The sequence below is a fragment of the Triticum dicoccoides genome, chromosome 4A (genome assembly GCF_002162155.2).
Source record: "Triticum dicoccoides isolate Atlit2015 ecotype Zavitan chromosome 4A, WEW_v2.0, whole genome shotgun sequence".
Lineage (NCBI taxonomy): Eukaryota > Viridiplantae > Streptophyta > Magnoliopsida > Poales > Poaceae > Triticum > Triticum dicoccoides.
Genome location: NC_041386.1, coordinates 122,283,108 through 122,297,806, shown reverse-complemented (window position 1 = coordinate 122,297,806; position 14,699 = coordinate 122,283,108). Strand labels below are relative to the sequence as shown.

The following is a 14,699-nucleotide window of genomic DNA, read 5'->3' as shown; positions in this document are numbered from 1 at the left end:
TTGCATGATCGACGTGCATGGATTTAAGAGTACGGATTTAAGATATGTGGATGCACGAAAGAAAATATGAGGGCTCGTCCGGATACGCCCGCGGGCGTTTGAGGGGCCGGATTTGTCAAGTCCGATTGTAGATGCTCTTATCGTTGGAAGCTTAGTATGAGAAGCGCAAAACATCTGGGAGTTCGGAAGTTCAGATTCTTCCATTCTCTACAAGTTAGCTTTGTTATGGTCGATCGCAAGGTAAGCAGTGCAACACTGAGGTAGAATGGATGGACTGGTGCATTACAACTTAAGAACCTGAACAAGTATTCTCTATTTGTTTTCTCAGGGAGGTAGAATGGATGGGCTAGTGCCGCAAGTCAGAATTGATCAATTCAGACATCAGCTAAAGAAAAGGATCAGTGTGCACAATCAAACACTTTAACCTCTATTATGCCAAGCAAAGGTACAGATCAGTACACCACCCATTGAGGATCTGTTTCACTCAGCTAACATTGGCGAAAGGAATCTTCAGCCGGATTATTTACCCATATTCGCGTATAATGTGTTCCCCTTCTCAATGTTAGAGGAACACACTGATCAAAATACCATACTCAGGTCAAACAATATATCTTCAGTGTTCAGTAATCTGCATGCCTAACAAAACACTGACATGATTTGACAAAAGATAGCACTGATCATGCATAATTTCTAAGCGACTATGTACTACCAACTTGCTTTCACTAATTATTCACTTGCTCATCTGTCAGACTTTACTTATGAGCCCACATGAATATATATGCACAATTTCAGGTCGCTCTGAAAGAATTTTTTTTTTGAATTTACTATTCACAAGGGAGCATGTTAGTATAAAATTCTGAATTCTAAACTCGGATCCCAAACAAATAGTAAATAAATTCTAAAAGTTCTAATTTTTTTGTAGATGTTTATGTTAGTGTAACACAAGTGTGCTTGCCAATTTTCATGTAGAATAGGATAGCAGTGCTTCGTTGGTGAAGAAAAACAAAACTAAGTGTAACATTAATTTGGAGGTAACATTTGTCGTTCGACTTGTTTTTTTTCACAGCTTAAAATGCTTTAAGCTTTCCTTCTAAAACTTTGTAGGTACTATTTGGGCGAGACAATGAACACATCTATCTTTTCCAAAATATATAACCTAGCCAAAATATATTTTTTCGCACGCAGGTGTATATATTCCCTAGAGCCAAAAGCAATATTCGAAATAAAACTATATAAGCAGGCACGGCAAAGCACGCCTGTTCCTCTAGTTCCTATTCTACAAGGCCCGGTAATTTTGAAGTTTCGACACAACCAAAACATATAAAGGCTTTAAAACCTTACGAAAGTATTCCCCCCAATCACTTTATATCCACTTTGTTGACCCCCACAACGCATAGTTCAGTATTCTGATTCTACATTGTACTCAACCTGAACAATCCCCGGGAGTATATCCACTATTCTGCTGTGGACTACCCACGTACATTTTATGAGTAATAAGACTGCTCAAGTCCCAATCCAAGTACTAGGAAATATGCTCTGAGAGCTACATGTTTCTGACTCTATAATGGAGAACTATGTTTATTTCATTACACCAAACAACAGCTATCAAAAGGCGGATGTTTATCCGATTAAGAAAAAGGCACACAATTGATTAATCACTAACATGTGATCTGCAGCAAGCACTTGCTATTCAAGCTTCGCTCACGTCTGTAGGATAGCTCCCCAGGACTCTTAAAAAGGTTGCAAACTCCTGCAAATAAAAGTAACATGAGTCACTGTTCGCTTGACGCCAGATAAAAACTACCAAGAAATATCACCTCCAAATTTCTGAGAGCATTCTGAGTTTTTGGATCAGCCATAGACGCCTCAAGATCGACATAAAACAGGTAGTCGAAGTACCTATTCAGCCAAGGATCAAATGGTTAGAATTAGTGCTTTTCATATTTGGGTAACACTTAATGAAACAAAATTGAATAAACACGAGGATTGTAGGGTTACTATCTAACTTGACTCGCGTGGAGAAAGCATCATCAGCTACACGAAAAGGCCTTTTCTTGTGTGGACGGCTTTCTATCTTCACATCAACATACTGTTAGAGAGTTATACAAAGCACATGCAAGTGATGAACCAAGGCAATGTTATTTAATACACCTTGGTGAGGTTGATTTCCCTCAGTGCAAAAACTGCAAGTGCCTTGAAGAGCTGTCCAGGTCCTTCTTCAAGTGAAAACACAATACTAGTCTGAAAATCAAATGATCATGCAACCAATCAACCGACTTTGTTTTCCCCCTCCGTAAGGAGTGAACTACTGGAAGGAAGATGAAAGAGACTTCCCATTGCAATCTATACCTTGAATGGCTTATCAACCCGGGGTATAATAGGTTCCCGAGCAAGCATCATAAAACGGGTGACATTGACTTTTTCGTCCTAAGGTACATAATGGACTTATGGTGAGGATAAAGAACAAAATACAATGTCCCAATTTAGCCTAAAATCATGATACCTGAATATTTTCAGCAAGAATATCGAGTCCATAAAGTTCAGCAGCTAATGAACTGGCAACAGCACCAGTGTCTTGGAGCATTTGTTCTGCGACTAACTATGAAACAAGCATATAGCGTTATGGTTAATGACAATGACTTTACACCATGAGTCACTTGAAAGAGTGAACCAAATATATAGCCATCAGAAGATAAATTCCGCGTAAAAGAGGAAGCATCATTATACCTTTGCTGCACCAGCAGTGTCATCAACGGCCTGTCTATGTTCAATTCCTAACTCTGTCAGCGTATGCTCACATTGCGCAAGAGCCTGAGAATTTAAATTAATGTGCCTGTAAGGTTATTACAGAAACAAGTGAAAAATATCGAGGCCACACTATCCAATAGGTTTTACCTGGGGATGACTAATGACATTTCTTAGGTTCCCGATCTTCACTCCACGGTTGGCTAACAAGCAATGCCGAACTGCAAGGCGAACCTCTCCAACTATGTGCAGTTCATGCCGAAGTAAAAGGTCATAGTTCCGATGTATACTACCACCCAGAGTATTCTCAAGTGGCAGTACCGCCCTATCAACTATCCAGTTTTGAACAGCCTGATAAAGATCCAGAAGACATCAAAATTGCAGCACATTTTTTTTTGCAACATACACCTTCTATGTATTACAATATGCCATGCAACATATGGAATACAATTGCTCTGATCTACTGCTGTCTGAAAAGGCTAGTTTAGAAGAAGATTTTGCTAATAAAACAATCTCTCCGGTTACCTAAGGGATGTCGTTTTGAGCATATTTAGGGTCAACTTATGGAACTTCGACTACCAATATCTTTAAAAATATTTAAATTAGATACTTACAAACCATCCATACGTATATATTCGACTAGACGGGTACTTTCATAATACATAATTTTGTTCGAGTACATAAATGACAGCAGAAATGAATGACCAAATGATGAGCATGCTGTCTCGAGAAAAGAACGAGTATGGAGTATGGACAAATGAATATGTGCCAGCAATAGGTTCTTTGTGCAGTGCTAGCATATTCCATCTAATAAACTAACACGGAGCATGCTTGTGTACTTGCACTAATGCTAAGGATGTCGTGCAACAAATACTGAGCCTGGAGGAGGGGAAGAGGGTGCTAGTAGCTTGCATGCTTTGGAAATGGTGGCAGAGGAGGAATAAACTGAACAAAAAGGAAAATGTGAGCACAATTGAAAGCACAGCCATTCAGGCAAAGAAGTGTGCGTTCGAATCACTGAAGCTGCATGAGAAGCCCATCAACCAGCAAGCTAGACAAGCATTACCATTGTGGCAGTGTCCCGTCGGAGACACTTTGAAAATCAATGTAGACGGTGCTTTTCACGACACAATAAAGTCTGGCGGCTGGGGCTTTGTCATACGCGGCCGAACAGGAGCTGTACGAGGTGCAGGTGCGTGAAGACTCACTCATGTGTACAGTGCGAGTCAGACTGAAGCGGAGGCCTGTTCAGCAGCACTGCAGACGGCAGCCGAGTGGGGAATAATCAATATTCAAATTGAGTCGGACTGCCAGCAGCTGATTAAGGCGTTGGAAAGCACAGTTTTCGATATGTCACCGGAGGGTGTTATCTATAGAGACATGCGACAGTTCCTGAGGCTTAATTTCAGCTCTGTTATCTGTTCCTATACTATAGTCCCCGTGCATGTAACAAAGTTGCTCATGCCCTTGCCGGGTTTGGAGCTCGTGGCCAGGATACCTGTTGTATTTGGGTGGAATCTGTGCTGGTTGATGTAAGTGTTCTGGTGGCTGGCGATCTTGCCGACAGTCTTAATGAAATAGAGAATTTCAAAAAACTCCAAACCATATTTCATCAACAAACATTTAACCTCATTTGAATGTCCCATCTTCTGGAATCATGACATGAATCAACATAAAATGCGCAACTCACTGCACCACGAACAGCATACACAAACATATCTAAACAGGCCCAAAAAAGGATCATACTAGGATACCTGAAATGCAGTATCAAAGTGCTCGCAGGGCACTGTCTGGCAATTTGGATAGGCCTTCTTTGCTGCAGCCTCGCTGTACGCTCCAGGGAAGCCCTGAACAATCACCAGACCAGACTCCGTTCAGATTCACAACAAAAAGAGCACATACACAACACAGGGAGATTAATACGCAATGAGACCAAAACAGCACAGGCGTTTCGTCGAGCACCTGGTAGGCAACCTTGAGCCCCTCCCCGCTCGACTCCATTAGATCCGCACTAGTGAGAGGCCCTAATAACCCCAGCACAGAACCACGCACGCCATGAAGAAAGCGCCAGCTGATTAGTTAGTCTAGTTATTATATTATACTAATAAACAAACGAGAAAAGAACTTCTGGAGATCGGCTAAAAAAGCGCCGCCGCTGGACTTACGAGGCAGCCCGTGCGGATCGCGGTACGCGGGCAGAGGGGGGTCGGCGACAGGTATAGGCGGGGCCCGGAGGCCGTTGAGGTCGGCGGACCCTACGCCGTCCGCCACGGGCGCCCGGGGCTGCCGCGATGTAGAAGGGAGGGGGGCCGAGTTAGCGTTGGCGGAGCTGCTGCATTTGATGGAGAGGCGTGGTAGCGGGGAGGAGGGGGACGAAGAGGAGGAGGCGGCGACGGCGGAGCGGGTTCGGGCGGGGAGGAAGGGGAGCCGAGGTGTGGTCATGGAGGCCATAGCCGCCGCGCTGGCCAGGAAGGAAGGAGGGGGTGGGGGGTGGCCGATTGGGGAAGTCGAGAAGCGGAAAAGGAAAATGATCCCACGGCCACGGGATTTTCCAAACGTGACGCGAGATTTCTTTTGCGTGGCGGAAAAGTGGAACACGATGCACGGGCGGTGAGGCTGGAGAACAGTGCGTGGCGACGAGCCAACTGTTGGAAGTGAATAGTAAAAGAGGACTGTCCTATAAAGACGAAAGATACGAGTGATATGACTGAAGGGTGTACCTGGACGGAAGTACGAGTACATAGGTTTCTTGAGGGCGAAGAAAATACATAGTAGTTTTCGCGAGAAACAAGGAATCGATTTAGTTAGTACCCGTTTAATTCTAATACCAATCTATTTAGAGAAGGTTGGGTACGTACTTAGAGCCAAGAAAGTATTTAATGTTTTAAATCGCGTTTCGCCGGGTTTTTTTAGCATCAGTACAGACACAAGCGCTCATATACACGCGCATACACTCACCCCTATGAACGCACACACGCACACCCTACTCTTATGAGCACCTCCGAGAGACTGAGCCGGCATATCATCTTGAGATTTACGAAGTCACCGTAGGCTCCTCGTCGTCGACGAGAATGTCTCCTCCCACTGAAAGCATATCACCGAAAATCCTGAAATAAATTCAGGAATAATGCGAGCACCAGGATTTGAACCCTGGTGGGTTGAGGATATCACTGTCCACCTAACCAACTCAACCACAAGTTGATTCGCACGTTTTGCCGTATTGCAGGGTTCTCCGAGCTAGAGGTATGTCAGCTATCGCCGAAACTATTTACAATAGCATTTATATAAAGTAAAAAGTAAAAATAAAATTGCCAAACAAAAAAGCATTGGCCAAATAGTAAGGTCTAAGAAGAACCCATCATCGTTGCGTCGTCGTGAGTGTGGATGGGAGTCGTGAGTCATCCGAACCTTCAAGATAAAGAAAAAAACTCCCAAGAAAGGTTGGATGCTACACTGTTATGGTTTCTGTTTCTTCATGTTATTTACTAATACGTGCTAGTAGAGAGCTATGCCCAATAGTGTTATAGCAGTTGTAGCTAGTAACATCAGTGGAAAAAATGCTAGCTACAACTTTCGTTGATGACGTGTTATTTTTAATTGAGGTCAGCATTAGTTTTTTCAAATAGTGTTGGTGTCGGCTTAAATCGTATATCATAGCTATGTGATTACTGTTGGCGTAGGAATTTTAGGCAAGGCCGTCTGTATGTGGGCCCCATCATCCTCACCATCCGTGGAGTACTACTGGCATAGAAAAAATACCCACGCCAGCACTGTGTCTGCTACTTGTGGTGTAAGATTTTGTAGCAACGTCACCAGTATTTTAAGTGCGGCCCAGTTCACAGATATTGTGTTCATAAGTATATGCAGCTCTACGTATAAATAGTTGTGCCTAACTAGCTCAAGCTCTCAACATCTGATCTCTTATATTTTTTGTCAATCTTGTTTCTCTCTGCAGATCCTAGATAATACACGTGGTCATCCGCTACCCTCAACCGATTTAATCTATCGACAACTATCGATCTAATCTAGGTACTCCCTCCGTTTCTTTTTAGTCTGCATATAAAATTTCGTCAAAGTCAAACTTTATAAAATTTGACCAACTTCACAGAAAAAATCATCAACATCTACAATACTAAAGCTATACAGTATGAAAATTAATTTCATGATGCATCTAACAAATATTGATTTCATATCGTGAATCTTGATATTTTTTCTATAAACTTAGTCAAAGTTAACAACGTTTGACTTTGACCAAATCTTATATGCAGACTAAAAAGAAACAGAGGAAGTAATATGCCCAATTTTCGGTTTTCCATTGTTAGCAAAAGATATATATATATAGTCATGTTGGAGACCTTTTGTAGGAAATGGGTCGATCAATAAATGAGTTCTTCGAGGTGGCGTTGGAAGATATGAATTGCAAAGGCAAAAAAGATATCTTATGCCCATGTAAGAAGTGTGAAAACGGAGTTTTGATTGACCCTTCCAGTGGTCGTGTGAAGATGCACTTGTTGAAACATAGTTTCATGTCTGGTTAGGCTGTTGCCAATACATGGATGCTTAGATGAGGTGCTAAGCACATTATAGCTTACCAACTATACTCCCCAATGCATAGTTGCTTAGCTTAGGGCATCTTCAATGGTTGTAAGATAGTTGTTGGTAGACTTTGTCACATAGAATTTTTGATGATGTGGCATACAATAAATGAGGAAAGAGAGAAATGTTGTATATACATGAACCAACACCCCTTACACAAGCTTCAATGTAGAATGAGAGATCACCTTATTTATTATCTTGAGCAAACTAGATACAACTTATTGGAGTTGTTGTATGTTAAGACTAGCCACAATGAAGAATAACATAAACTAGTAACATACACATTTCCCTAGACTATGTTACTACCTTCATAGTGGATAGTAACTTAAGTGTGGTAACATGCAAAGATTCATTTATTATGTTATAGACTCATATTGCATTGGGACATGTGATGTTACAGTAACTAGCTAAGTTACTACAACTAGCTCTCTCCTCATTAACTAATTGCCACATATGCAAATTTGCTGAGTTGGACCCGATGTTACTGCTGAAGTTACTCCCACTGTGGCTAGTCTAAGATGTTGGTTGATGACAAGCCATATTTTACCAACAAGCTAACATACAAACTATTGAAGATGCCCTTATGGTTGCTAAGCTTGCTTCATTTAATTATTTAGCAACTAAAGCTCTTCATGTATTGGTGGGCTTCCTTTCTTTAAATGTTTTGCCTAGGTTCACGTGCTTAGCATTGTTTCTTTCTGGGGTCATCACACTCATCTCTCTCCTTTTAAATAACTTGCCACATTAGATTTTTTTGCCTACGTGTAAGGCTTAGCACATGTACAAGGTGGAGCATTCGAAGGGGCCTTACACACGGTGGACAAGTCATGGTGAGGACGAGGAGGATGCCGAAGTCGAAGGGGCGACACATGATGATGAGCCAGAAGGAGGCATGAAGAAAGAGGTCGGACATGAAATCCGGTGTACGAACAGGAAGTCCGTGCAAAGGTTCAGTAAGTGAGAAATCTTTTGTGCAAAAGACAAAAAGAACAGAGCGATAAAGACGTGTCCAAGAAGGAAGATCTAGATGACCATGACGACCAACAATCTGGCGTCTATCAAGAAAAAGAAAAAATCCAACTGAAAACAAAGTGTACGAAAAGAAGACAAAACACGTTGTTGGGTGTAGAAAGTTCCGCCAAAAGAATTCAGAAATGATGCCGCACTTAGTTTTATATATCTTTTATTATTCAATAACATTTGTGTATCGACCGTATTCTAATATTAGTAAAATAAATATTCTCACGTATTTTTTGGATGTAGAAAGCTACGTGAACATTTGCCGTACCTATGGCGTTGATGACGTTACCAACGCCATAGCTATTTTCCACATTGCCTTAACCAATTTGGGGCAAATTTTGTTTCGCGCTAACACACACTCCACTTCTCTCGGGCAGCCGCCGCCACCCTCGTCGCTGCCCGCGCCTACCTTCGACGCCCTGTTGAGCTCCTCGGACGGTGCCGCCGCTGGTGCCGCCCTCGGCCCACTGCTTGCGCCGCTGCTCCTCCCCCGCTGTCGCACCGCCGGCCGTAACCACCTCGACCTGGCCTTCGACATCTCGGGTTGCAAAGAGTCCGCCGTCGCTCTGCCCAGTCGCGGAGACCGCGATTCCGCCGGTAAATGAGATCTTCCCTCTTTTTTAAGTTCACAGACATATTTCTTACAATTGCTACACATCTATATTCCAGGGTAAATTAGTTCTAGTTGTAACATTGTGAGTTGTTTTGGACATGGATTTGAGGAAATGTGGTTGAAATCACGAAAATTTAATTGTTCATAGACAAATTTGTTACAATTATTGTAGAATTTTTGAGGAAATGTGGTTGAAATCATGTATTGTTGGTGATGAGTTGTTTGCAGGGACTGTATAGGGTTGCCAATGTTTTGTCGGAACATTGATTAATTTCCGTTTCGTCAAATTTTTGGCAACCAATATGTCATATTTTTAGCAAAGGTCATCCCGAAATTTTGTATTTTGTATACGAATTAAGTATATGTCCTATTTGTTTGTAGATGTCCGACGTGAGCTCTTCTTTGACACATTCGGCCAACAGTGAAGCGGCCTTTACGGACGCGCAAAGAAACGATGATTATGATGAAGATCTTCATTAGGAGGAGATAAATCCGGATGAGTGATATGTGAGAGGCAGTGGCTACAAAGATATCCCTGGTGAGGAGAGTAATCCTGATCAGGGCGCTGGTACTGCTGAAGACAATATGGATGAGTATTGTGCTGAGGAAGAGGAGGAGGTGGAGGTGGAGGTGGAGGATGCTCAAAAAATCAAGAAGCAGCGAAAACCTAGGAGTCAAAATGCTATTGGCACTAACATGCTTGTGGTCACTCAAGCTAACTCCACTGGTGAGCCTATTAGTCCGCGAAAGGTCGTGACTCACTACGGCAATGCCCTAGGTGTCATCCTTCGAGAAGTCTGCTTCGTCAATGAGTCCAATATAAGGGATTTAGGCAAACATAATTTGTGAGAACTCCTCATAAGAAGGGTGCACGCAAGATTTAAGTTTCCCGACGAGCATGACAAACTATCGTACCCAAAGAATCAGGTTAACAACCATGCAATCCATAAGTTCTCAAAGAATTTGAGTTCTTGGAAATCATCCGCAAGAAAAGAGGTTCACGAAGATTACTCTGTGATCCAGAAGAAGTGGCCTACCTTAGTGAAGATGACTGAAACATTTTCAAGATGAAAAATCAGGAGAACCTTGTGGTGCAGAGCCAGTCGACATGGGAGGAGGACATGCGATCAAAGACATTATGTAACCACACCCTCGGAAGTCGTGGTTTTGTTGGGAAGAAGCCCATGTGGGGCAAGCAGGACACTATACTTGCAGCAAAGGGCATCCCAAACCACTTCGAGCAATTCAAAGACCCCCCTCAAATATAACTATGTCAGGGGCTGGTACCATTATGATTACAAGTCAGGGGAATTTTCCAGTAAGCACCAAACAAGAAGACTTGAAGAAGAACTGGCAAGGCAGCATGTGGTACCTTAGAGCTCTCAAGGGTGCACGTCTAGGTGGAACACTCCTCTTAACCGGCCGATCAATGTGACCCTCGGCAAGGACTCGTTGCATCCGCCGGTGGGTTTCCACGATGCCGGATGCGGAGCCAAATGGGAGCATCATTATGTCGAAGACCACGAGCAGTGATAACCCACAAGTATAGGGGATCGCAACAGTTTTCGAGGGTAGAGTATTCAACCCAAATTTATTGATTCGACACAAGGGGAGCCAAAGAATATTCACAAGTATTAGCAGTTGAGTTGTCAATTCAACCACACCTGAAAGACTTAATATCTGCAGCAAGGTGATCAGTAGCAAAGTAGTATGGTAGTAATAGTAACGGTAGCAATAGTAATAGTACATTTTTGTAGTGATTGTAACAGCATCAACGACTAAAGTAACTTAGCAAAGATCAATATATGAAAAGCTCGTAGGCATTGGATCAGTGATGGATAATTGCGTTGGATGGCATTCATCATGCAACAGTCATAACCTAGGGCGACATAGAACTAGCACCAATTCATCAATATAATGTAGGCATTTATTCCGTATATAGTCATACGTGCTTATGGAAAAGAACTTGCATGACATCTTTTGTCCTACCCTCCCGTGGCAACGGGGTCCATAAGGAAACTAGGAATATTAAGGCCTCCTTTTAATAAAGAACCGGAACAAAGCATTAGTACTTGGTGAATACATGAACTCATCAAACTACGGTAATCACCGGAAAGAATCCCAATTATTGTCACCTTGGGGTATGCGGATCATAACATGTAATAGGTGCATATAACTTGCAAGATAGGATCAAGAACACACATATATTCATGAAAACATAACAGGTTCAAATCTGAAATCATGGCACTTGGGCCCTAGTGGCAAGCATTAAGCATAGCAAAGTCATAACAACATCAATCTCGGAACATAGTGGATACTAGGGATCAAGCCCTAACAAAACTAACTCGATTACATGATAAATCTCATCCAACCCCATCGCTGTCCAGCAAGCCTACGAAAGAATTACTCACTCCCGGCAGTGAGTATCATGAAATTGGTGGTGGAAGAAGGTAGATGATGATGATGATAGCGTTGAATCCCCCTCTCTGGGGCCCGAACGGACTCCGGATCAGCCCTCTCGATGAAGAACAGGAGGTGACGGTGGCTCTGGGTCGTAAAACGCGATGAATCCTTCCCTTTGATTTTTCTTGGTGAATAGGAATATATGCAGTTGGAATTAGGGTTGCCGGAGCTCCAGGGGACCCACAAGTTCATAGGGCGCGCCCTAGGGGGGTGGGCGCGCTCCCTGAGCTTGTGGCTCCAGGGTGGCCCCCCTCTGGTATTTTTTTCCACCAGTATTTTTAATATTTTCCATACAAATTCTTCCTAAAATTTTAGGTCAATCTGAGAACTTTGATTTCTGCACAAAAACAACACCATGGCAATTATGCTGAAACAATGTCAATCCGGGTTAGTTTCATTCAAATCATGCAAATTAGAGTCCAAAACAAGAGCAAAAGTGTTTGGAAAAGTAGATATGACGGAAACATATCAACTCCCCCAAGCTTAACTCATTGCTTGTCCTCTAGCAATTCATTTGACAAACTGAAAGTGACAAAGAATTTTTTTACAAACTCTGTTTGATCTTGTTGTTGCAAATATGTCTAGCCAATGTTTAGGTTTTCAACAAAGATTATGAACTAACCATATTCACAATAACATTTAGGTATCTCATTTACTCATATCAATGACATAATCAACTAGCGAGCAATAATAAGATATTTCAGATGACAAATCTTTTTCAAAATAATCATGATATAATATGAAAATGGTATATCGCTAGCCCTTTCTGAGACCACAAAACATAAATTTAGAGCACCCGTGAAGTTAAAGCACTGACTAGACATTGTAATTCATGGTAAAAGAGATCCAGTGACACTCATACTCAACAAAAACTAAACACAAAGCATAAAAATGACAATAATGCTCTCCAGCTGGTGCTTTTAATGAGAAGATGATGACTCAATAATAAAAGTAAATAGATAGGCCCTTCACAGAGGGAAGCAGGGATTTGCAGAGGTGCCAGAGCTCGAAGTTTTTAAAACAGAGATGAATATAATTTTGAGAGGTATACTTTCATTGTCAACATAGCAACTGAGAGTTTTCAACATCTTCCATGCTAGACACATTATAGGCGGTTCCCAAACAGAAAGGTAAAGTTTTACTCCCCCTCAACCAACAAACACAAGCCATGGCTAGCCGAATCCTCGGATTGCCCTCCATACCAACAACAGTCCAGGGGAGTTTTGTTTCATTATTATATTTTGGTTTTGATCATAGGACTGCGCATCCCAATTACCAGCCGCTTTCTCGTGAATGACAAGCGAATAAACACTCATCGTGAGAATAACCCACCTAGCATGGAAGGTGTTGACCGCCCCTTGTCGCTTCATGAGAGATTTGGGCATACAAAACAGATTATTATTTGAACATTTAGAGTTTGGCACATGCAAATTTACTTGGAACGGCAGGTAGATACCACATATAAGTAGGTAAGGTAGACTCATATGGAATAACTTTGCCTACCGGAGAGCGACAATGATCATAAGCATGCATTGAGATTAATCAACATTGAATACGAGCATGAGTAGGATATAAAACACCATGAACATAAATATCATAGAGGCTTTGTTGGTTCTGATTCAACTACATGCGTGAACATGTGCCAAGTCAAGCCACTTGAATCATTCAGAGGATCATACCATCCTATCATACTACATCATAACCATTCTAAATGCATGTTGACACTCAAGACAAAACATTATCCACTACTAGATATTTAAGCATGGCATGATTAACTATGATCTCTAATTGTCATTGCAAACATGTTTATTCATAATAGGCTGAATCAAGAACGATGGGCTTATCATATTTACAAAAACAAAATAGTTTGAGTTCATACCAGCTTTTCTTTATCTCAATCAATTCATCAAATTTCGTCATGATTGCCTTTCACTTGCAAGACCGAACGATGTGAATAATAATAATAATAATAATAATAATAATAATAATAATAATAATAATAATAATAATAATAATAGTGCACGTGTCATGGACTAAGCTAGAATCCGCAAACATTTATTCAAAGGAGAAGACAAGGTAATATTGGCTCTTTGTTAGATCAACAATAATGCATAAGCCACTCAACATTTTCATCGTGGTCTTCTCCTTACGAACCAATGAAAAGAAAAAACTTCAAAGAAACACACTAAAATATTTTTGGAGTTTTTGTTTTCCTGAAGAAGGCGAAATGAAAGAAAAACAAAAACGAGAAAAACTATATACACAGGAAAGCTCCCAACAAGCAAAAGAAGAATGAGAAATCTTTTGGGGCTTTCTTTTAATATTGCAAACTACTAAGTGAATAAAACAGAAAGAAAAACTAAAAAGAAACAAGAAATATTTTTGGGTTTTCGCTATTTTTAAAACACACGAGAAGAAAGGAAAATAAAACTAACATGGATTATACAATGAAAAAGGATGAACACTGACAACTGGAATGAATGTGTGATGCATGAATGTAATGTCAGTGAGAAATACATACTCCCCCAAGCTTAGGCTTTTGGTCTATGGCCACGGCTGGCTTGGATGCACTACAAAAAAAATACACTTTCGTGATGATACGTGTCTGTCACAGTAGGTCGCGTTTTTTGTCATGCATGTACATCCATGACGATTTTATGACATAATCAATATAGTCATACCTGTGATGTCGTAGAAGTGTTCCATGACATTACCAGAATTATCATCACGGAAGTGTCCACTTTCATGATGATAAATCGCGCGTCACAGAAGTGCTTTCGTCAAGGGTGACCGACACGTGGCATCCACCATAACGGAACGTCGTTCAGCTATCGGGGCGGGTTTTGGATCCGATAACCCATTAACATCCCCGACCAATGGGGATTTTCCACGTGTAAAATCATCATTGGCTGGAGGAAACACGTGTCGGCTCATCGTTGGGACAGATGTCATCCACTCATTGGACGGAAGGTGCCTATGATACGTCGACACGTGGCACGGCCCAACAGAGGCCCATTCCTGTGAAAAGGCTGGCCCATTTGACTTGGTCAAAAGGTGGCGAGCCGGCCCATGGAAAGCTTGTTAACGGTTTGTTCGCATATAGCCCATTTACAGCCCGCTAACCCAAGACCCATTACGCCCTATCCAAATGAGGCCCAGTAGCGTCATCTAGGCCATCCAATATGATTCCACCCCGTTTTCACTTCTGGCGCATGTATGGCCCATGATGTCTTTCGGCCCATATGAGGCCCTATGTAACTCT

The 14,699-nt window shown here is 41.8% G+C and overlaps 1 protein-coding gene across 2 annotated transcripts; it reads right to left on the bottom strand.

The window, feature by feature from the left end:
* Positions 1-1,397: 1,397 nt before the first annotated feature.
* LOC119285360 (arogenate dehydratase/prephenate dehydratase 2, chloroplastic-like) lies at positions 1,398-5,261 on the bottom strand. Of its 2 annotated transcripts, none has more exons than XM_037564612.1 (11): positions 4,911-5,254; positions 4,708-4,769; positions 4,500-4,592; positions 2,896-3,096; positions 2,728-2,811; positions 2,504-2,599; positions 2,350-2,427; positions 2,152-2,241; positions 2,007-2,074; positions 1,818-1,899; positions 1,398-1,750 (listed from the first exon to the last, which is right to left on the bottom strand). In XM_037564612.1, exons 1-11 carry the CDS (start codon positions 5,194-5,196, stop codon positions 1,691-1,693), a joined length of 1,200 nt encoding a protein of 399 aa, XP_037420509.1. In that variant the 5' UTR covers positions 5,197-5,254; the 3' UTR covers positions 1,398-1,690. The 2 variants fall into 2 exon arrangements, 1 of the variants encoding a protein (XP_037420509.1); XR_005139464.1 differs by having other exon boundaries at positions 1,695-1,750; positions 2,007-2,070; positions 4,911-5,261.
* Between the last annotated feature and the right edge of the window lie 9,438 nt (positions 5,262-14,699).

What these genes read in the sequence shown, in the direction of transcription:
- LOC119285360 (XM_037564612.1), bottom strand. Translation starts at nt 5,196, where the DNA reads ATGGCCTCCATGACCACACCTCGGCTCCCCTTCCTCCCCGCCCGAACC. An exon ending in CGATCCGCACGGGCTGCCTC is followed by an intron (nt 4,770 to 4,910) that starts GTAAGTCCAGCG and finishes TGGGGTTATTAG; the next exon opens with GGCCTCTCACTAGTGCGGAT. An exon ending in GGCTCAAGGTTGCCTACCAG is followed by an intron (nt 4,593 to 4,707) that starts GTGCTCGACGAA and finishes GTGATTGTTCAG; the next exon opens with GGCTTCCCTGGAGCGTACAG.